Source organism: Candoia aspera, chromosome 3, assembly GCF_035149785.1.
Source record: "Candoia aspera isolate rCanAsp1 chromosome 3, rCanAsp1.hap2, whole genome shotgun sequence".
In the NCBI taxonomy this organism is placed as follows: Eukaryota; Metazoa; Chordata; class Lepidosauria; order Squamata; family Boidae; genus Candoia; species Candoia aspera.
In genome coordinates, this window is record NC_086155.1 from 35,317,864 (window position 1) to 35,341,007 (window position 23,144).

The window sequence follows — 23,144 nt, forward strand, 5'->3', positions numbered from 1 at the left end:
TTCTGGGTTCAGTTTAAGGTGCTATCATCAATCTATAAGGTCCTTCATGGCTTGGTGCCTGGGTACTTTCAGGACTGCCTGCTCCAAAGGAATCTGCCTGGTACCCTAGTTCTTGTAGGGACCAACAAGATCTGAGACGGGCCAAGGATATAAGGCATGGCTTTTCTGTGGAAGTGCTGATACTCTGGAATGGCCTCCCTACGGAGATCAGACTCATTCCTCCTTGCTGGCTTTCAGCAGATGGTTTAGGATTCCAGTTCCATTATTCTTCACATTGTAGTCCTTTGTTGGTTTTAATTTTCCAATACAGGCAAGTTGACTTGGCAAAGGGTACAAGCACACACATGCCATCAGCTGAAGGGGGATATGAAGGAGTGAGATAGGTAAATACTGTATTTGTGCAAAGCTGGGCATGAGTATGGATGTAACAGTGATAAGTAATAGATGAATGGAGAGATGAAAGCCATGCAAGGATTTGTGGGATATGTGGGAAAGCTACAGTTGCCATCCACCCTCTGAGTGATATTATCTACTTTCAACCTAATATCAACCTTGAACACAATATCCATTTTCCCAACAGATCCTGAATCCCAGAGAAAGAGGACAGTACAGAATGTGCTTGACCTGCGGCAGAACCTTGAAGAGACCATGTCCAGTTTACGGGGCTCTCAAGTAACTCACAGGTGAGATCTCTGCTCTTGGTTCCCTCTGTTCTTGGCTACAGGACTAAAATCACATTTTGGTGCATTGTAACAGATCAGTTGGCCAATTTCTGTTTGACCTTTTATTAAATCAAAGGGCAAAAGAGCTAGCATGGCTCATCCAGTAAAAAGCAAAAAGTACCTCTATCCTGAAGAATCAGAATTTTGAAAAGCTGGTGTTAAAAAGGTGGCTGTCCTATTTTCCATGTACACTATTCTTTTCCTATCCCTGCTAAATGAGATGCTGATTTTATAATTATTCAGTTCTTTTAATTAAATCAGTTTTGTTCTTTAATCTTGGGCATCCTCTTTGCTGTATGCTGTGATCTGTGTTAATGGGATTAGGATGTATCTTGATTTTGATAACAGTGAGATTAGCTTGTGTTTGATTCAGAAAGTCAAGGCATATTTACCCCAAAATACCGAGTACTGTATAGTGTTTTTGAGTATAGAAAGCGTGTTTCACACCTAACTCTAACCCTAGTGTGTTTGGCTTGTTTTGATTAGCATGATGTGTGAACTCATCTCTTACAACTTAGCGTTACATGTGAACCAAACTGTTATGGCTTAGTCAACAAACCATGGTTAAAATTTCTGATGTCATTATGTATGAATCATCCCAATATCTTACTTCATAAATAATCTCTGTGGTCTTTTTTTAATAAGAATTTTATTAAGTTTCAAGAAAAAGATAAAAGCTATGAATAAACAAAAACCTACAAAAAAGGAAGAAAAACTAAAAAGATGTGAAAAAACAAGGGAATTTTTTTTCAAAGTTACAGAAAGATGTGACTTTCAACTTCTAACAGCAAGGATATACAAAAATTTTCCATAATCAATCTCTTACTCTATATTAAACCAAAACCACATTATTTCTATAAATCATTCCACTTTGGCACATAATAAAAATCATTAAGTACAGTTACTCCCTCCCCTTATACTGAAATAAAGAAAAAAAAATTCATATAGACCTCCTAAACAACTTCCCCCCCCAACGATAACACTTACTTAATTATTCCCTTCCTACTACTATTCTATACATTTCTGCCTACTATAATAAAAATCAAACTAAAAAGCACATGAATTGTCTGCCATTATACTTAATAGTACAACAATTTTAATAATCTTACTTTTAATAAACCCAAAACCAAAGCATTTTTACCCTAATAATCTTAATCCAAATCCTTAAAGATAAATGAAATCAGCCAAACCCTTAAAGCAATCCAGATAAACATTCTTTAACCCTTATTCCACTTCAAAATAAACCAGAGCATTTACAGATCCCCACAATGTGCTCAGAGCTTTTTTTTTTAGGAAAATCAAACAGCCCAACTGCCCCCCTCAAAAATTCCAACTTCTCTTCAGAAAACCTCCCACACATAATGACCCCTTCTTTTTCATGGCATTCCACCAGAAAGTCAATTTCACTTACTGCTTACAGATCTCTCTCTCCCTTAAATTTCTCCAGCTCCACTATTCAATCTTCATCCAGCATCTCAACAGAAATCCCGATCTCATTCTTAGAAGAAACATTTCTATCACTGTTAAATTTTTCAGTTTATCCACTACATCCCCAACCAGATGACACATTTCAGACTTCATATGTTCCACGATGTCATGAATGTCTTGGATAAAAGCTTGATAGGAGTCAGAAAGAATCTGTCTTCCAGTGGGGACACGGCAGACTGAACAGCTGTGTCCACGGGCTTAGCAGACAGAACTGACAATGCAGCAATTTCTTTCGGGCTCAGGCAGGCTGTCCTGAAGCCCAGGAGTGTTCTCCGGATAAAGGAAAACACCTGGAATCACCCCATTTGCTCTCTGGACGGCTGCTTGTAGCCAGAAGATCAAAAACAGTGTTTCTCATTCAACTGGTAAGAGCTAGCAGGGAGGCTGGGATGCCACCATTTCCAAGCTGTGCTGTAGCCTTAAAGGGGCACTAAGACCAGCCACCCCATTTCTAAATCACCAAATTTATATATATATTTAAGTATGCATACCCTAAGAGAGGCTTTCTACAGCGAGGAGAAGCTGGTTCTCTTGGTGCTTATCGTTATTTTTGGGATTACTTTTTAAAAATTCTTTTTTAAGTTTGAGCTTCATTCTCCTTTGTTAGGCCCAGCCCAAGAACAATGAAGAATCAGTCCATTCAAACTCCAGTTCTTTATTTGCTCACACCGTATAGATAGAATCTTGCCAGACTAAAGCTACTCTACCTAACCTGAGGGGAAATAACCTGGGAGACTCTAGGGCGGGGCTATCCTGAACTTCTTTGTTTTCCCAACATTGTCTCCTGGACTGTGCCTCCTCTTATCTCCTCCACCTCCTTGGAATGTGCCCCCCTCCTTCCTGAGAACCAGCGGCAGCACCAAAATCCACCACATCCTTCCAAATATTAAGGAGGATTGAGAGTAAACAATTGTCTTCCTGTTACTATTTTTGTACTAAATTTGAAGATATTAGCATTTTCCTACACATTGAATCGGCTGATTTGAACTTTCAGCTTTTTGCTTCTACTTTCCTTTGGGAACTGTCTGCTTATCTCACTCTCACTTTGTGTAAACACATTTCAGAACTTTTCCATATCTTTGGCTTTCACTGGTTAAGCTCCTAGGGGGTGCCATAATCTACTGCATGAGACATGGAGGATTTTAAACAGACTTTCTCTGACTTCCAACAAGATTTTAAACAAATAATCCCTGTTGTTTTAAGGATGACAGTGATTGTGGAATTAGCTCAGCAGAGCTGGAATCCTAGCACTCCCATTCCTCAGACCTGAGCTTTGCCAGCAGCCTCTCTGTAGTAAAACTTTCCCTTCACTTCCTATGGTCCAAGTGAGCTATTGCAGTGACCGCAGCGTTTTGGACCTCCAGTGAGCAAACCACAGCTATGTGTCAATGTAATTTGGCAGGAGGTGGGGAAGGGGTCGGCTGGGAAGGTGAGCGCATTCTCCAAGCTAAGCACATGGAAGTTGTGACCAGATTATTTCTCACCATCTTAGGGAATGGGGGAAACCTGGTCACCCTCTGCCCACTTTTGTTTTCAGCTCTATCGTTTAACTCTCTGGTATCCTACATTACATTCTGAGCTTTGTGTGGATAGTAACTTTAATAATAACACTAGCACAGAAAGAGATGCTTAGCCATAAAGCTTTAGTTTCTGACAGTGCAAATTTAGCTTGCTTCTCAAGGAGTCACCCTGTTTGTGTCTTGTTAGCACCAGTTTGAGTTTTAAATTACTAAAAGCCACCTGGAGTCATTTGGAAACATTTTGCACATAAATCCAGAGATTAATGCAGATCATGGATTGTTTATCTGTACTGTGTGAACTTCAAGTAATGACTGACTGCTTCTCTAAATGCAGTGCTCCCTCCGTATTGCTTAGTTGGTTTCTTAGCTTCTGTCCTGTTTTTCTACCCCACACCACAGAAAGGGATTTTGGCTCATGATGCAGAACAAAAATCTCACACTGCCTGCCTCACTCCATGTAGGGTGGGAGCTGCCAGATGAACTCCACCCAGATGAGTCATTGCAGCATGGGATCCAGCAAGGGAGGACTGCTGGGCTGCTTCCCATTCATTTGTTTAGTTAAATGTGAAGAGGTTGGACCAAGGGGGATTGCTTCACGGAAGAAATCCAAGGCATTTGTTTCTTCTACAGAAGGCTAGATTTCAGAGAGCTGGGCTAGCCAAGAGGAAAAGCAGGTGAAAAGATACGGATCTTGAGAGATGGGAGGATGCCAGCTCATAATACAACAGAATGCCTGTGCATATCACTGGCTACACGTGCTCTTACTGCCAGATAGACTGGAGGCAATCTGTTTCTTCAACAGTTTAAAAGCTGCACTTATGCTTGTGCCCATCAGGAAGCCAATCATCCATCCATTCATTGCTTTTGATTATGCAAGAACTTGGAGAAGCAAGTTCTAAAGAGTAACTATTTTAGTCTGTCTAAGTTGAACCAAGAAGAGTCTTGTGACACTTTTTAGTCTAACAACATAGGCACTCATAGACTGCAATCCCTTCTTCAGATGCAAGGCAAGGGTGGCCACTGTCTGTGAAAAAAGCATTTTTAAAGTCAGTCAGTCAGTCAGTCAGTCAGTCAGTCAGTCAGTCAGTCAGTCTGTCTGTCTATCTATCTATCTATCTATCTATCTAATCTATCTAGAATACGAGGATATGTATAGCTAGCCCTATGTGTGCATAAGCCTGTGACTTGAGAAACATGTGATACCTTTGATGAAATGACTTGCAGTCCACAAAACTGCATGCCATCACAAGTTAGTTAGTCTTTAAGGCCCACAATGCTTTTCTTTTTTGTTGTTTCTGAAGGAAAGATTAAAATAATCATAGGCTATCTAAGTCCAATGTTATAGGCTGTAAATCCAATGATTAAAGGACAAACAGTGGAACATAGAGTGGTCAAATACATTGCATCAGATTCAAATTATAACTTACATTCCTTTCACAGTGGATTTCAATGTTCTAAACTCGTTTGGCTATAATCATGTAGCAGTCTCTATGCATTTTTTCTCTGTGTCAACTAGTCTTCAGATGACAGGTCAGTGAATAGTGGTGCCTCTTGCTTTCTTTTCTCCTCTCATTTTAGGTATTCGAGTTGTTAGATCTAAGATGAGTGTGCTACACCTATAAACAATCATGTAAGAGTTTCAGTTGAATCTTCTCTCTTGGACACATTAGGACACAGAACCTTGAAATTCAATTAATCACAAAAACAATTGGAATTGAGTACAGTGAATCTTTCTCCAATGATAATGTATAAATGAGTCAAAACTATTCATTTAGAAATATATATTGAAGAGTAAAAGAAATGTCAGCAAGTTAGCACTAGACCTTAAGCATGTTGAAGTTCCTTTGCTAGTTTTCCTTCTCTTCCATTGGAATTCTCAAAGCTTTTCCTGAATAAAAGAGGTATAGATAATGGTTGGTTTCAGTGAATGTATTGTTGTGTTATTGTTTGCTTATGACTTTTAGCTATTATGGATTCTGTTTTATTGTATATTGCCATGATTCCTTGTGGAACATGGCAATATATACATTTTTGAAACAAGCAAGCAAGCAAACAAATGAATAGCACTGAGCCATAAGGCTGCAGATATGGGGATTTGTATAGGCATTCTGATGACCATCTGTAGGTTGGGGTTGGAGTATCCCTCCTGTGCCCAAGCTCTTCCCATAGCTGCCAAAGAAGTCTGAAATGGCACTCCTCCCAACACTCTTGGCTTGTTGTCATTGACATAGCCAAACAAGACACAGCTATGTCTTGTTTGGTCAAGACATAGCTGTCTTGACCAAACAATGATCCAGCAGTTTTCCAAGAATAAAAATCTCATACTCTTGAAGAATCAGCCCATAGCTGAGAGAGGTGATAATGCTTCACTGAGTATGAGAAGTAATACCAGCTGTATAAAGGAGGCAGTTATAAGATCTGTACTGGAAAAGCCATTGACTTGGAAGATCTCTGCAAATATATGCCAGTTTTTTGGATAATGTATAAAGAAAAGTGTGGTCTTTCAGTTCTGGATGTATCTTGATAAAAAGGATTATACCTATTCAAGTTGAGGTTTTATCCAAGACAGAGTACTGAGGCTGCTTTGGTCTTTTGGAAGGATGACTTGTTCCATAAAAGAGATGGAATGGAATGCAACTGTGCTTGTTCTCCTGTATCTATTGGCTGGTTTATGTTATTTGGATAACATAATCTATGACATATATCTGGGTGGTGGGTATGTAGGTGGACTACTGTTCAACACCTAGGTTGTTGACACAGAGTGTCTCATTGGGGTCTTTCTTGTCTGCTATGTCAAGAGTTCTCTAAGTGTGAGTCAACCCAACAATTTATAGAACGGTTACTTAAAAAAAAAATCCAGACCAGGCTTGCACAGGCACAGTGGGAGTATGGTCAAAACTGTCTTTGAACTTTGTTTCTCCTCTGCCTGCACCAGTATGCTTCCATGTAAAAAAGCTGTGTATCAGAGGGGAATATCCTAAAGCCTTCTCCTTGATAAACTCATTTTATTTGTATAGGGATTTTGTTTATTTGAAGAAAGTTCAATCATATGCATGTTGTTTACCATCTCCCCAAAATTAGGTTTAATAAGCAAGGAAGAGATGTGTAGGCTTTGCTGCCTGGAAGGCTGAAGATACTATTAAGTTGGAGATACTGTTTGAGCAAACAGTAGTTACCTTATTAATTTATGATTCCTACTTGAGAAATTAGTGCAGTAGAAGCATTAGACATCTTCTGGATTTTACTAAGGATTGCTTGAACAATAAACTCCTGTTTAAACTGTTCTAATAGGTTTTTTTCAAGGCTGGTGTGTCTGCCTAGAAAAGCCTGATTGTTAATCTAAACTAACCTTAAGCTAGGGATATAACATTTCATTTTATGTAGCCAGGAAATATTGAGGAAGTTCCTTTGGGGGAAAAAAAATCATCTGGGTGTGAGTACATCAGTGCATTGTACAAAGTAACATATTGCTCTGAGCCATGATTTGGCACACCCATGCTTTTGTTAAAGGATTAAACCATGTAACAGAAGAATATAGCCCATGATCAAAGATAAATCATAGTGTGCCAAAAGTGGGCAAAGATCAGTGGGACCTAAAGAACAGGGATTATATTTAGTAAGATAACATCCATATGATTCAAATTTTGACTTGGCCTTTATTTCAGGTTTTGAAGTGCTTGCAAAATTAAGGTGTTAAAGAAAAATAACTGAATTTTGAATTGAACCTACATATTCATCAACATTAGAAGATAAATTGCTCCCTAATTGTACACACTTCAGTCTGCATGGGAGTGAATCACATTTTGAATGTGCCCTTGTGTAAAATATTCCCTGCAGGTAAAGTGTTTGCATATGCTAGCATCCCTATCTAAAATCTTATAGCAGATATGGGTAACCTGTGGTTCTCAGAGCTGCTCTTTAATGCCTTTAGTGCCTTCTCTGTTTAGTGCTATTGAAATTGTAACCTACACCCTAAATAGGTTTAACAGAGATTTAAAAATCAAGAAAACATCCCGAACTCCCTTCAACATCTAGGAAAAAGTGAAATTCCAGACCCTGTCAATGTGATAGAATCCTCCCTGCTTTGCATTATGCTCACCAACTGTGATTCTTCACTCAGTCACTCTATCTAGACATATGGAAAATAGAGATTCTCCTATTGAGAATTTGGAGTGTGTTGACTTTACTGAGCCATGAGACTGAACTAAAAGTCATGGTTTCAGAGTGGAAATCATTGACGTGGAATATGCAGTGGATACTCTATATGGTGTGAATTTTTGCCAGCAGGAGGCTCTCCTTAAAGCTGGAAGGGTTGAAAAATGTCCAGCTACAATGATACTTAGATTTCATAAAGTGGTAAGGAAGCTTCTGAGTTTTCCAGAACTTTAGATTGGATACTGAGAGCATGAGGGAAGTAAAAACAGGCTTATGAAAAAGCCCCAAACTGCAATTTATAACACTGTACCTCTAACATGTGATTTTAGGTTGCTGTAGGGACTATTTGGAGCTGTTCCCTTTGCTGGGAAAATATAACAGTTTCAATATTTTGGAGAACAAATATAAAAACAATTATTCACATATGTCTTCAACTTTAATAAGAGTACATGTTTCACCTGAGAAGCATGGAATAGAAGTTTATTTTTAAATGTGATATATTTTTATTAGTGTTTAATTTCAGTTCAATCAGATAGGGTTTGTTATTAATATAATTATTGAAACTGTACGTGTAGGCTTTGCAGGCCGCCTTCATCTCTCCCTGTGTTGTGAATCCATTCCAGAGATGGTTTTAATTATCAGTTTGTATTTGATGTCCAGTGATGTGTTTATTGAATCTAAATGAAATGCATGCCTGGGAGCTAGAATATCAGCAAGGGCCATTAACTCTGATGTTTGCCTTTATTTGTAATGGAGACATAATGTTATCAGCTAAGTTGATCATGCTTTTATACTTTTTACACATCTGTCGATCGGAAGGTCGGCGGTTCGAAACCGCGCGGCGGGGTGAGCTCCCGTTGCTCGTCCCAGCTCCTGCTCACCTAGCAGTTCGAAAACATGCAAATGTGAGTAGATCAATAGGTACCGCTTCGGCGGGAAGGTAACGGCATTCCGAGTCATCATGCTGGCCACATGACCCGGAAGTGTCTATGACAACGCCGGCTCCAAGGCTTTGAAACGGAGATGAGCACCGCCCCCTAGAATCGGACACGACTGGACTTTACGTCAAGGGAAACCTTTACCTTTACCTTCAAGGCCTAGTTTTTATATTACTATCCATGGTATGGACAGTGGAATAGGAGGAATACTTTAATTGTAAGTTGTTATTCATGTGAATTAGTGTCACAGCTATGTTAAGCCTTTGCTTAATAGTTACACTAAGTCCTCACTAAGAGACAATGATCAGCACTGGTGCTGTTCACAAGGCATTAATACTTTTACAGAAGGTGTGGGTGAAAGGATAGCTTAGCTTCTGTTTGTCTCCTTTTAAAAGAAAAAATGTCAGTGTGAAAATGCATTTTAGTACATTTAGAACAGGAACACTCACACTTCATTCCAATAAAATAAAAGATTAGAGAAAGGCAGAAGAACTATGGCAAATCTGTGCTTGTCATTCTTTCCAAAGGTCATAGACCCAGATGTAGAGATACTATAGAGGATTCTTCAAGCTGAACAGGATGAATAAAAGGTGGGCCTGCAGACTGCTCAGTATGGTGGATTTGCACTCTCACCTTTAAACTGGGATGAAAATTTTTGGCTTTGTTCCTTTTGGGTTACTGGTAGGCTTTCTTTGGCCAGTTAACAGGGTGGAAGGCTGAATTGCAGCATCCAACCATAAGTTGCCCAACCCTGTAATATATAAAGGACTTATCAGATATTACTGACAGCAAAGGACAACATCACAAAAGAGTGCAACTTTCACACAGCAGTGGCAATAGGATGCATTTGAGAAGTTAAGTACATTTCTCTAGTTATAAACTATAATATATCTAGAACAGGGCTGATGCATTATCACACACATAACTCTAATGGGGGAATGTGGTTGTACAGGAGAGATTCTTAGGTTTATTAAGTGACACAATAACTTTGCAGCTCTTGTTGCAGTCCTGCATAGTTTGTGAAACTTTGTGTACTTACATTACATGGTGGTTTTCTTTCTTTCTTTCTTTCTTTCTTTCTTTCTTTCTTTCTTTCTTTCTTTCTTTCTTTCTTTCTTTCTTTCTTTCTTTTTGCACATACATCTGGATTAAATAGCTTAAGTAGTCCTTTCCAACTCTGTGATTCTATGATTCTAGTTAGTGATATTAGAGCTTTGTTTGGTACCAGAACTGGCTATCTACAAGAAAGCAGAGCAATAGCAAATAAGATTAAGATGGTTTTCTTTGAACTCCAAGAAGCTTTGTTCAAAAACAGTGATATTGTCTGACTAGGGCTGTTAGATTGGGACTGCAGAAATCCAGGCAATCACTAGAGGGCAGTACTGTAAAGAGTTACCCTGCTGCCATCTAGTGGATATCTGGATTTTTGGAGTCCAAATCTGCTATCCTTCAGCCTGTGTATACAGTCCTGTGATTTTGTGTACCTTTAGCTCTTGGTCACTAGTGTAAATACAATCAGACTACTAACCTGGAGGCCTTTAGGCACAGATGGCCCCAACCAGACTTCTAGTAATAAAAAGAAACCAAACCTGGTTGTGGTCTGCTAAAGGGCTAGAACCACCTATATAACATTTGCCAAAGGGGGCACACTGGGTAAAATGAAGCAGCAGGCAGAAGTAGGCTGTGGGTTAGTGCAGGAGACAGCCTCAGTGCTTACTGATGTGAGCGAACAGTAGAAGGCAGCAAAGAGATAACAGCAACACTAACTATCGGTACCACTTCAGTCCTGAGAGAGTGCCTTGAGTTGCTACTGCCTGAGTCACTACTGCTGTCCTTCTCCTGGACAGTAGCTTTGAATGAAAGTCTCAGGCATCAGAGCAGGTCTACTCCTTCAGTGTAGCCACTGACTCTTTAACCAATCCCTAAAGTTGGGAAAGGGGCCCTATCTGAGAGGTTTGCCTTGCAACTCAGGTAGCTCTACTCTGGGTTTTGAGAAATGCATTGCTGAATCCCATCCCTCACTGGTCTAATTCTCAACCTTTCTTTCTGTTCTCTTCCTGCAGCTCATTGGAGATGACATGCTATGATAGTGATGAAGCCAATCCCCGCAGTGTATCCAGCCTGTCCAACCGTTCTTCCCCTCTCTCATGGCGATATGGTCAGTCCAGCCCACGCCTACAAGCTGGAGATGCTCCTTCAGTCGGTGGGGGATGTCGCTCAGAAGGCACCCCTAGCTGGTACATGCATGGGGAACGAGCTCATTATTCCCACACCATGCCCATGCGCAGTCCCAGCAAGCTCAGCCACATTTCCCGCTTGGAGCTGGTAGAGTCCCTTGATGCTGATGATGTTGATCTTAAATCTGGGTACATGAGTGACAGTGACTTAATGGGCAAGACAATGACTGAAGATGATGATATCACCACAGGGTGAGTACCTTCACCCAGTAGAAACATGCAAGTTAAATGACTTTTTAAAATTATGCTTCATGTTCTGTATATAGTAATATCCAAGGCACATCACAGCCATAGTTAATACGGTTATATTTCTGTATTTTTTCTTCCCTTTGCTATGCAGCTATTTCACTGGCTTGTTAGTGATTAATACCTAAGACACACAATAGTGCTGGATACATCTGTTGAAAGCATTTTTTGTAGACAGGGATTTAGATAAGGACATTTATTTGATTATTACTTCCCAAGAAAAAAGGAGTTTGCCCAATGTGATACTGTTAGTGCTGATTCATCCAGATAGATAAAGCCCAGTGATCATATAGAACACATGCTTCTAGTCAAATGTTTCACCGGCAATGATATTCTCAAGCCTAAAGACTTACTTGAAGTGACAGAAATGTCTATGCAATATTTTAGGACCAGTTGTCCAACAGCTTACCACTTCAGTAAGCACAATTTTAGCAAGTAAGCATTTTTAAAAGCATGAATCTGTCTTGCACCGTGAGCTACCAAACCATAGCTTATTGAATTGTGGTTGGGTTAACACAATATATTCATCCATAAACAATAAGAAGCTAAGCTAAAAACAAAGAAACCATATTATGGCTTAGTGTGATGTATGAACCAAGCTGTGTATAATATCTTACAACTTTGAGATTCTATTTTTCTGTCTAAAATTTAATTCCATTCTTTTATCAATTCTTTTCTCTAAGCTCCCTACTTCTTACCTTTTAGGAATGATAGTGGATGAAGGAATTTGGGGAAAATGGGAAGAAAGAAACAATATTTACATCTTTTACTGTTTTTAACTTTTAAAGTGATAGCAGGTTCTCTAGGGTTGTCATCTAATAGCCCTACCCATGGGTATGTGTCACAAAAATACTCTATATAAATACTGTATATAAACTATATGGAGTCTGACATAAAGATCTCACTGATGATGTATTAATTTTTATATTAGTTTTAGCAATCTGTATCTGGAAAAATTTATTCTAAATCATAATCTGAAATAAGCAAACTTTAAAGGGGTATAAATTGTATTTTGTATAAATTGTATTTTGCTCTGTTAAGTAATTTCATCCCTTGATTTCTGTAAATTTGGTAACATTTGGTAATGTGTTGAGTAGAACAAAAATTATGTCTTCGTTAATTTTAGCATTGTGCTTCAATGTTGGGCTGTTTGGAAATTAAGGGTCTTGTTTTTCTTTGGCTGATACCTACTGCTGTTTGAGAGAGATGGATAGTAACATAGTGAGATATTATGTAATGCATTTTCCATTTATCATTGGAAGGAATTTAAAAGTCCCAGAGCTCCATCAAGGGAAGGGATGTTGACGTGGGACTAAAAATACTCATATATTATAGGAAATTGTGCTAAAGAATCTTTGTTGATCACACAACTCTGGTCTACAGATGTGTGATTGTGACAAGTTCTGAGTCTATTAGAATATTAGAATAAACAAGCTAATCACTGGTACAGATCTAACAGAAATAGGCACTATGTGGCTGAAGTGTGGTTTCCCCATGGGAATATTAAGAGTTCATGTCAAGCAGTGAGTAGCTTTGAGTTGCCAACAGATCTTATTTTTCACTTGTAATTTTTTCTTCTGTATGGAAAGAAAAAAAAAAATGGCCACCTCTTAATTTCTGGGGAAAATGATAGACAACATAGTTTTAACCTAAAAATTCTTGCTAGAAAAAAAGGTGATCAGTGATTTTTGGAATCAGACTATGATATCATGCTGCTGGTTGTCACATTTAAAGCCCTGAATGGATGGGGCCTGTTTTTTTGCAGGACTGCCTCTCCTTGAGGGTATCTGCCCATCCCAACAGGTTGGGCAAGGTGGGTGTGCATCAGGTCCCTTCAATTAAATGTTGTCATCTGGTGGGACCTTGGAGGTGTGCCTTCTCCATAGCTGGCCCAGCCCTTTGGAATAACCTCCTTCCTGAGATCTGGAAGGCCCCTGCCCTTTTAGCCTTCCAGAGGGCTGTGAAGCTCTGGCAGTTCCCCCAGGCACTGGGCCAGGATGGGGAGGAGCCAGCAGCTGTGGAACTCCTGGATGTTATGGCACAGTGACGGGAAGTATGCTGCTTTGTGTATGAGTGACGTGGTTGTTTTTATTGGTTTTGTCGTGAGCCAACTAGGATGATCGTACATAAGATAAGCAGCCATATAAGTTTTAGAAATAAATAGACAAATTACTCCTTTATGATAGAAGGGTAGTACCATCCCAGAGTTACCGTCTTACGTTGATTATATTGGTTTTCTTCCTGCTGAAAATGGATAGTGGAACTGATCAATATTACTCTGTGAGGCCAGGGTTTAATGTTGGGTTCATTAAAAACTGAACTGTTTTTATAAGTATTATTTTTGTCTGTTTCCTTGTTTCTCCTCTTTCCCCCTTTTTTTGTATTTGGGTTTTTTTTTAAATAAAACAACTAAAATGAACTGTCAGAGCAATTTTCAAAAAAAGTCATTTTTTTAAACAACTGCTACTTTTTAAATTAACAATCATAGAAATGTGGAGCTTGATGTAAGGACTTTGCTGCTGTATTCTTCTATGTTCTGAATTAAGGGACATTCCCTTCAAATAAAAGACAGCTGCCCACATGTCTGTTGCACCCTAATTGTTTAATTACTTGCAGAGGAGCTGTCTCATTGAACACGGAATAATAGGATGGCATAGAAAACTCCTGTGATTTCACCATTGATATGAAACAGGAGTTTGGTATCATCAACATGCAGATGATATGCAACTGTATATTTCAACCCCAGGCTGCACAGATAAAGCTGTCAGTGTACTAACTCGGTGTCTGGAGGCTGTTTGGCTCTGGATGGGGAGGAACAGATCAGCTCAGTCCTGACAAGACTGAGTGGCTCTGGCTGTTTGGGCCTCCTGAGTTATGGATGGTTTCACCATTGGTCTTGGATTTTGAGATTGGTGCACAACTTGGGAGCTCTCCTGGATTTGCAGCTATTGCTCAATGAACAGGTGGCAGCTGTGGTGAGGAGGGCCTTTGCAGGGGTTTATCACTGTCTGGAAGCTATTCGGGTTTGGATGGGGTGGAACAGACTTTGGCTCAATACTAACAAGATGGAGTGGCTGTGGCTATGGCTGTTCGGACCCCCAGGATGTTACCACTGTTGATCTTGAATGGGGCTTCACTTCCCCATTCAAGACTAGTGCACCACTTGGGTGTCCTTCTGGAGTTGCAGTTGTGACTAGTAGGGCCTTTGCACAGGTTCATCTTGTGTGCCGGTTGTGCCCTTTCCTCGATCAGGAGGCTCTTCAGACAGTTACTCATGCCCTGGTCACCTTAGGATTGGATTATTGCAATGTGCTCTTCATGGGGCTGCCCTTGAAGACCACCTGGAAGCTACAGCTGGTTCAAAATGCAACAGCATGATTAGTTGCGGGTACCTCTCAGTGTGTCCAATGTGTCATCACAGCTACATGAGCTGCATTGGCTGCCAGTCAGCTTCCGAGTGCAATTCAAGGTGCTGGTCATTACCTATAAAGCTCTGTATGGCATAGGGCTGGATATCTGAGGGACCACTTGTCCCCAACTGTTTCTGCCTGCCCAGTATATTCAAGTGGAGTGAGTGTGCTCCAGGTGCCCTCCATTAAACACTGTAATCTTGTGGGACCAAGGAAATGTCCCTTCTCTGTTGTGGCCCCCACCCTCTGGAACAGCATCAATGATGGAATGTGTCTATGCAGGGGAGGGTGATGTGATGGACTCTTGTAACTTAGCAGGTTCTCAGGTAGGAGGGAGCACATTCTAAGGAATGGGGAGAGACAAGAGACAACACAGTCTGGAGTTGGATCATGGGAAGAGGAAAAGATTCAGATTAGCCGCTCCCTAGAGTCTCCCATGATATTCTAGAGGTGATGGACTTGTCCCTGGGAGAGCTGGGGGTGGCGATGACCAACAGGAAGCTCTGGCATGGGCTGGTCCATGAAGTCACGAAGAGTCGGAAGTGACTGAACGAATAAACAACAACAGAGTCTCCCAAGGTATATCCATTAAGTTAGAGTAGCACAGGTTTAGTCTGGCAAGATTCTGTCTGTACAGTGTAAGCAAATAAAGAACTGAACTTGGTTGGATTGCTTCTATTGTTAATTATCTGCAGTCTTAAGAATCAAGTAGGCCTATTAATTCTTTTTGTGTGTGTGTGCCTTAAAGTTAGTGCTGACTCCTGGACAAGCCCCTGCAGTTTTCTTGTCAAGATTTCAGAAGTGGTTTGCCATTGCCTTCTTCCTAGGGCTAAGAGAGAATGACTGGCCGAAGGTCACCCAGCTGGCTTTGTGCCTAAGTCAGGACTAGACTAGACCTCACAGTCTCTGAGTTTCTAGCCTGGTGCCTTATCCACTGCACCAGACTTCACCTCAGTCCCTGCAATTTTCTTGGCAAGATTTTGGAAGTGGTTTGCCATTGCCTTTTTCCTAGGGCTGAGGTCTCGTATTTTAGTATGTACTTAAAGATTTGTGATTATGGACACATAGCCACAACCAAATAGCAGTTCCCTGTTTACTTTGGCTTTGCATTTCAAGGTACTAATACAAACGGAAAATAATTTCTGGAAAAAGCAGGTACTTCCTCTTCCTCCCAAGAACATCCATATCCCAATGCTAGGGAACTAATTCTGCAAACTGACTAGGATCCAGAGAAGGTATGTTTCAGCAGAGGAGAAAACTGCATGTAGCATCAGGACATTAAGTGCCAGTTTTGTCACACAAAATAGGAACTCAGATAATAATTGCCCCAGTACTATCAAATGAGTTTCATAACAAAACAACAATTTGGTTGGTGGAGAATTCTGGGAGTTGAAGTCCACACATCTTAAAGTTACCAAGTTTGAGAAGCGCTGATCTAGAGGGCAGTTCTCAACACCTTTTATATTTACAACATTTGGAAGGAGGGATTTTTTCCCCTGTTGAAATCCACTGCAGCTGCCTTTAAGGGCACCTGCAGCACCAAAGACAACTCTCTTAGTCAGAGGCCATTTTTAAATAACTAAAACTTTAGACAGTCACCCAACTCTTCTCATCACACAATTAAAAGGCAAACAAGATTGAGTGGACTGTTCAGGCTAAATCAGTATACTAAAACACAACTCAAATGGGCCAATTTATTTGTTTGCAAGTCTACAGGGCTTGCAGAAAACTGGCAGACATTCAGGACTTCTTGTTCCTGGGCAGTAGATGAGCACAGAAATGTTTCAGTCAAAGCCTGTCTGCAGGCCAGTAAGAAGTGCTTTATCCCACCCCTCAGTTTTATGCCCAAAAGAAATTCTCTCCTGTGAAAAATGAAATAAAACCCCATACATTTGATGTGCTCACATTAGTGGCAAGGCACTGAGCCACACATATAACTATATTTGAGCCCATTTGCCCAAGCCTGTTATCCAGCCATTACATCTGTATAACAGGAACAGAGAATCAGGGTAAGTCAGTTGTCCTCTGCAGCGGCCATACAGATCACCTCATCCAGCACAGTGTTCTGAAACCTGCTACTTCTACAGTGACGTTTGCTATTTGGAAATACAGCCTCCCCATTTGTTGAAAACTGAAGACTGCAGCATGAGGAGACCAGGATCTAAGCACCAGCAGTGGAGTCACAAGGTTCCTGGGCAAAGTCAATTAACTCAATGATTGGATTTTGCACCCTGTCTGGAAGTAGGAAATACAGCCTCCCCCCATCCACCAATGGCACAAAAAGACAATGTTCCACTAGAACTGCAGCCAGAAGAACTGTTTTCTAGAGCCACTATTCAGTATGGAGTTCTACTGGCAGATGTTTTTGCCCAGTTCCTAGAACATCTGTGCACTAGTTTCATTGGAAGAAGTGAAGCTGCTAAATCAAGACCCAAGTTTTATAAATCTGTTTTCTCCTTGTTTATATAGGTGCCTTTTTAAAGTCTTATATGACTTTAAATGGATTTTAAATGGATATCTAAAAAGGTAGCCTTAGTCAGATGCACAGAATGCATGAACAAAGTTGAAAATGACAAACATCTAGATGCTCCTTCAGTTCAGACCAGCTCTAAAGGCACAAATGAATGTCAAATAATTACTGATGTCTTATTAACAAACTCCATAAAATGAACTTTGATTTACTATTAAAATACAGCCTTTTTTCCTGTGCAAAATTAAACATTGACTTAGGATATAAAAACACAGTTTTGAACTTCTCCCCCAAGATGACACAGTTCCCTTGATTTATTTTTATTCTTGGTATAATAAACAAAGAAAAAAAGTTACCCTTAACCAGAACAAAAATAATTATGCCTATAAAGTTTTTTTAAAAACAATTCACTTGAAGAACTAGAAGTCAAGATATAAGCCCAATGATAAAGCTAAAAACCTGACAAGCTAAAAGCCCCTTCTTCATAAGAAAGTTGCAGTTTAAAAAGGGAAAACCTGAGAATGTGTCCATCCAGAACACAAGGCACCAGCTGAGAAATATTTCTTTAAAGAGGAAGACTACACTGTTGACAGTAACATTGCTGTAGCAATTATTAGTGTAGTTAAATTTATCTTCCATTTCTCCCTAAGTATTAGGGATGACTAACCACAGTTATACATAAAACAAAACTGCATATGCATCATCAATATAAAGTGGCAAATGAATGAGAGACCATTGAATGGGTTTCCATTTTGTTTTTATTTTCTACTATACTTGTAGTTGTTTTTTTTTTAAATAGATCGTTTCATAGATTTTATTCATACAACAACTCTGTGAAGTAGGTCAAGTTGAAAAACCTAATGAGTTTCATGGTCAATGGATCTAGGTCTTCCCACTATTATTGTCTCTCCTATTTAATATTAACCATACAGTTTTTTAAAATTTTGTTTTCTGTAATTTTCTTTTACCGTTACTGATGCTCTTATGCTTTTATTCTCACTCATATGCTAAAGCTGTATTTGAAAATCAGTTAGTATTTTCCTAGTTGCTACAGATGATGCTTACAGTGGTCCAAAGAACATTATAGTTTCGAGCCAATATATAGGTTTTTATTTGCGTTTGGCTTTCTTTAAATGGTAGGGTCCTTGTATGCACACATGCACAGATCTTGATAATTGAGTAATGTAATATCTGTCTGCTCTTTGGCTAGATTGTGATTCTTGAGCAAGGAACAGAATAAGAAGGTAGTTGCAGGAAGCAAGATGGTGAGGGGCAGATTTAATGGGCCTGCCCTGCCATTAATAGGTGAGCTTGACACACCTTTTTTCAGGACAATTAACAGGCAGCAATTTCCATTGAGTTTGTAAAATGAATGAGCTTCAAGGCAGGCTGGCCACTCGGGATTGTTAAAAAACCTTTTGCTATAGAGAGGGCAGGTAAGTTATTTGCTAACTGCAACCATATCCTTGCTGCAAGTCATGAACAAAAATACTCCCAAATGTGTCCCAGGCAGGAACATGTTCTCTGGTACTGTGCTTTTCTTGTATACTGTATGCTTTGCTGATCACCAAAGGAGAACCTCAGGGGACAGGAAGAACCTCTGAGGAACTGTCTGTTTTGGTGTGAACCAAAGTCTTAAAGGTTCCTCTAATACTTGTCTGTTGGGAAGGTATTCTTTGATCTAGCTGAGATATGATCAATACATTCAAACCATCTTCCTTAGATTTTTGTTTGGGATGTTGCCAGTCTTCTGCAGTATGGTATCAGCTAGTTTAGAAAAGCTGACTGGCAAGCTGCCCTGTTTGATTACTCTATTTACACAAGTAGCAAAGAAGCTACAATTGCATTGCAGATGCTCAGTGGAGGGAGGAGCAGAAGCATGTTTCCATGGTAGCGGAGCATGGTTGCTCTTCAGCAAGGGTTCTAAAGATGCTGTACGGATCTGATTTCTATATACAATTCTCCATTTGCTCTGGGTTTGTTGCATTATTAAAACTTGGTTTTATTGTGATCAGATTCCTTTACCTTTTGGACTAAGCTGTGTAGAATTCAGAAGCAAATCTATTTTCCAGTTTCCATGCATTCAGTTTTTTTTTTCTGATAATCTTTCCTTTTCATTGGTTTTCCTTTTCATCAGTTCTAAATTGCATTAATACAGGCTTAGGGAATTATAAGAGTCTGAGTATTAATTCCTGGAACAGCTTTTGTGGAATCCAGCAGACCAAGGCTCTTTGCCAAAGTGTTTCTTCCTTTTCGTTTTTCGTATGATTTCTGGCTTGTCTGCAGCATAGTACTTAATTTGGGAGTGCCCAAAACATGTCAAGCAACAGGGCAAGTTCAAAGAATCGCCTGGTGGCTTTCTTTCCCAACCTTTTGAAAAGAGTCCAGCTATCCTGTATTTTTTAAAAAAGTGACAGGAATATAATCACAGCTGCACCCAAGGTTTAATTTGAGGATGGTTCATAGTAGCAGAACTAATTATATTGTACGCAATGTTTCCAATGCATTATATACTGAGACCATATTTATATCTATCAGAGCTATGACACACTGAAAATGATTAAGGTGAAGTGCTTCAAATCTTTGCAAGTATGGTATGGAAGTATTTATTTTAAAATCCCCACACTATTTTTTTCAGATTATCCTGTAAGTTATTAAAATAAATGCAACCCTTAAAACAGGTAGTGGAAGTGTGAGGTTTACTGAAAGTGTAAAAAAAGTCAGGCTACTTTAATGAAGAGCAGAGATGTGCTGAATTTGCCTGAGGTCTAACTGAAGGTATAGTTATTGTGCACTTCTTTCTATCTGCATCTGAAGACCCTGATGTCCTTTGTCTGGCTTACTGTAATTCTGGCCTAGCCTTTGCTGTACTGTGCTAAAACCTTTTTGGGTCTTTGGTGAAGACCCTTTGTTTCATCCTTGTCTAGTCTGTCCTCACTATCTTTTATTTATTTGTTTTTAATGTTGTTGCTGTTATTATTATTAACTAGTTATTGTATTTTCCTTGTTTTAGTTGTTGTGAGCTGCCCAGAGTCATTGGGAGCCAGGCAGCATACAGATGTGATCAATATAATTAATTAATTAAAAATGTTCCCTGGCTGTCAGTATACTGCATATACCACCTAGCTGGTGAGATGCAGGCAATAGTATGTTGACTTGCCAAGTAGTGTCTAAATTACAGATCCTAGGTCACATAAAATAATATGAGCATGCTTGACATAAAACTGGACCTTAGTCTTGTTTATTATAAACATTTTTATACCACTACAATCTCAATAATATCGCAAAACTAGAGTAATATCATAATATTATTTAAATATCCAAAGAATAAATTAAAATTAACTGAAACAAAAACAGTCAACAGCACTGTCCTTATGATTAGCAGGGAATGCTGCATGTAGCATGGTTGTGACGAAGGCTGGTAACATAGTTTATAGCTTCTCTATCTTATTAAAAAGGAAAAAGGATTGACCAAAGCCATGATGATGGGCTACGGAGGTAAGTATCTGTGGGCCCGTCTGGTGATAACCACGACATACAGAACTTTGGAACTTGGAATGTAAGAGGGGTAAATAGTAAAGAACATAAATTTTAAAAATACAATAAAATAAATAAAAATAGATCGTTTGACTCTGAAATGAAGAGAATGGGAAGGATGGAATGGATCTTAATGAATGGGAAGCATGAAAAAGAATTCTTAGTGCAATGATGAAATGAAAGAAACGGTGGATGAGGAAAAAAAAGGCAATAAAATGGCTGCCGAGAGAGAGAGATGGAAAAAAAACCAGTATAAAATATTGTATAATGTGCATATTCAGAAGAAGATAGTTGCCAAGGTAGTCAAAGAGAACAAGGAACAGAGAAAATACAGAGTGATTTTGATGGAAACAAAACATTGTTTTGGAAGCAAGTGAAACAGACTAAACAAAAAGCCTTCACCAGAGTGATTAGAATTAAACACAAAAACAATGAAAGGAAATTTGGGGTGAAATTGAAATGAAGGAATTAGTATTTTAAAGATTTGTATTATTGCTTTCCTATACAAAGGGGAATGTAGCAAGAGTGAATGTAAAATGAAAGAAGTATCACTTGTTTCACTTCCTGAAAAAGTGTTTGGCAGAAAGTTGATTGAAAGGGTACAGGATGAAACAATAAGTAAAATTAGGGAATTTCAGTTTGCAGCATGTATGCAGACCAGATTTTTGCACTTCAACAGGTCATGGAGAAATACGTGAATGTGAAAAAAAAGATTATTATACTTTTGTTCATTTGAAGAATGTGTATGATAAAACTAAACAGGCTGGAAGTAAGGAATACTTTTTTTTGCAAATGTAGGGTTGAAAGTTGTTTGCTGAATGCAGTAAAAATGCCTTTCATTTCTTTGACTTACTATTTCTTACTCCTTTTCTGCACTCTGCATAATGTTGTTTGCCTCCAAAAGGAATGGTATGAAGGGCATGTATGTATGCCTGTATGTAGCAATAATACTATGGATTAAGTCAATCGTTCTGTACAGACTCTTTTACTATATTAGTGGGGATTCCCAGTGAGTCCCAAACTTATTCCCATTAGAGAAAGTGTTGGGGGTGCACAGATGTTTGCTTCCCTTGGTCACTCTTTTTTTGGCTCTTGTTATATAACTGTTTCTTACTGGTGAGAAACTACCAAGCATTATATTTCTCTGTCTTGCTCTCCAAAGAGGTGAAAGTCAGCTAATTCAATGTCTAAGCCAGGATTCCCTAAAATTTATAGGAATGCAAGTCCAACCTATTTAGAGGGCTGCAGTTTGAGCTAAGCTCTTTAAATAGCCACCTGCACTCATTCAAATGCTTCTGCCTTTAATTAGTCCTTCCTGCATTGCATGTTGTGGTTTTAAATGCTGATCCAGCAACAAACTGAAGACTTTCTGGTTTTGATTTGCTGATTTTGGGGATGTTAAGGGAGTGATAATAATACAGAAATGGATTATGAGTTTACATTCAGATTTAAGATGTGATCTATGAATGTATTTCTGTGGGACAGAATATGTTGCTTCAATTACTATGACTCACAAAGTGATTGTTCTTTCCTAATCTAAGGGGAATTGATCCTGTTGTGCTCAGCAGCTGTTGCTTTTGGACACAGTGCTTTTTTCTTCTTGAAAAATAAAAACAAATTTACAAACAACTCAGTTAAGCAAGATAAGGGGCAGGGTCTATGTCTAACAGCCTCAACTGTCAAAATAAAAACATTATTGTGCCCTGAGTCCAACATTATGGTCACATCTATACTAAATAACTTGAAGATAGTGGTGCACATTGTAACTTCACAGTGCTTCTGTAGCTTGGCTTAAAAAAAAAGTTCCCTATATCAGAAATAGAAAATTGGCATTGTCCCTAGGTCTGCCGGTATCATGAATCAGCATTTTTATCTGCAGAGGGAACAGAAGATCTGAGTGGAAATGTAGGCTGGTTCTTAATTGGGGCAAGCTGTGGATGGGAGAAGTTTGTAATGTTGAGTTCTTGGTGCTTTCTGAGTTTGGTTGTTGGGAGTAGTATATGTGTAATATGGACAAGGTTATGAAAGTCAAATTAATGGGTGGCCTCACCTTTTGTGGGGAAAGGACTTGGGCAAGTATCCTCAATCAAGTTTATTTTTCTTTGTTGGTCCTGATCCAACAGTAGGTCCACTTCTTCCTTAAAGTCATATGTGGAGTTAGTAGATAAAAAACCTTGCTTCTCTTCTTCACTGTCACTGTTATTCATTTGTTCATCTTGTTGTGGCTAGAAAGAGAGGACAAGTAAACTGGTAGTAGGAGCATTCATTCCTATTTAGGATGTAGGCTTTATCAGGTGCCCAAACATGCCAACCCATGACACCAGTCTGTTAATGCTGAGATTATTCAACTAGAAGGAAATGTTATTCTGGAATAGCTGATAACTGTTGTGGCATCCAATTTAAACAAAGGATCCTAACGTA

General features: G+C 39.2%; 1 protein-coding gene across 1 annotated transcript in view; it reads left to right on the forward strand.

Annotated features, from left to right (window-relative positions):
• NAV1 (neuron navigator 1) overlaps nt 1-23,144 on the forward strand; it is a 240,173-nt gene that overhangs the window by 104,540 nt on the left and 112,489 nt on the right. The window contains exons 4-5 of the mRNA XM_063297369.1: nt 581-683; nt 10,887-11,252. Coding sequence (XP_063153439.1) covers nt 581-683; nt 10,887-11,252 — 469 coding nt within the window. The remainder of the gene's footprint in view (nt 1-580; nt 684-10,886; nt 11,253-23,144) is intronic.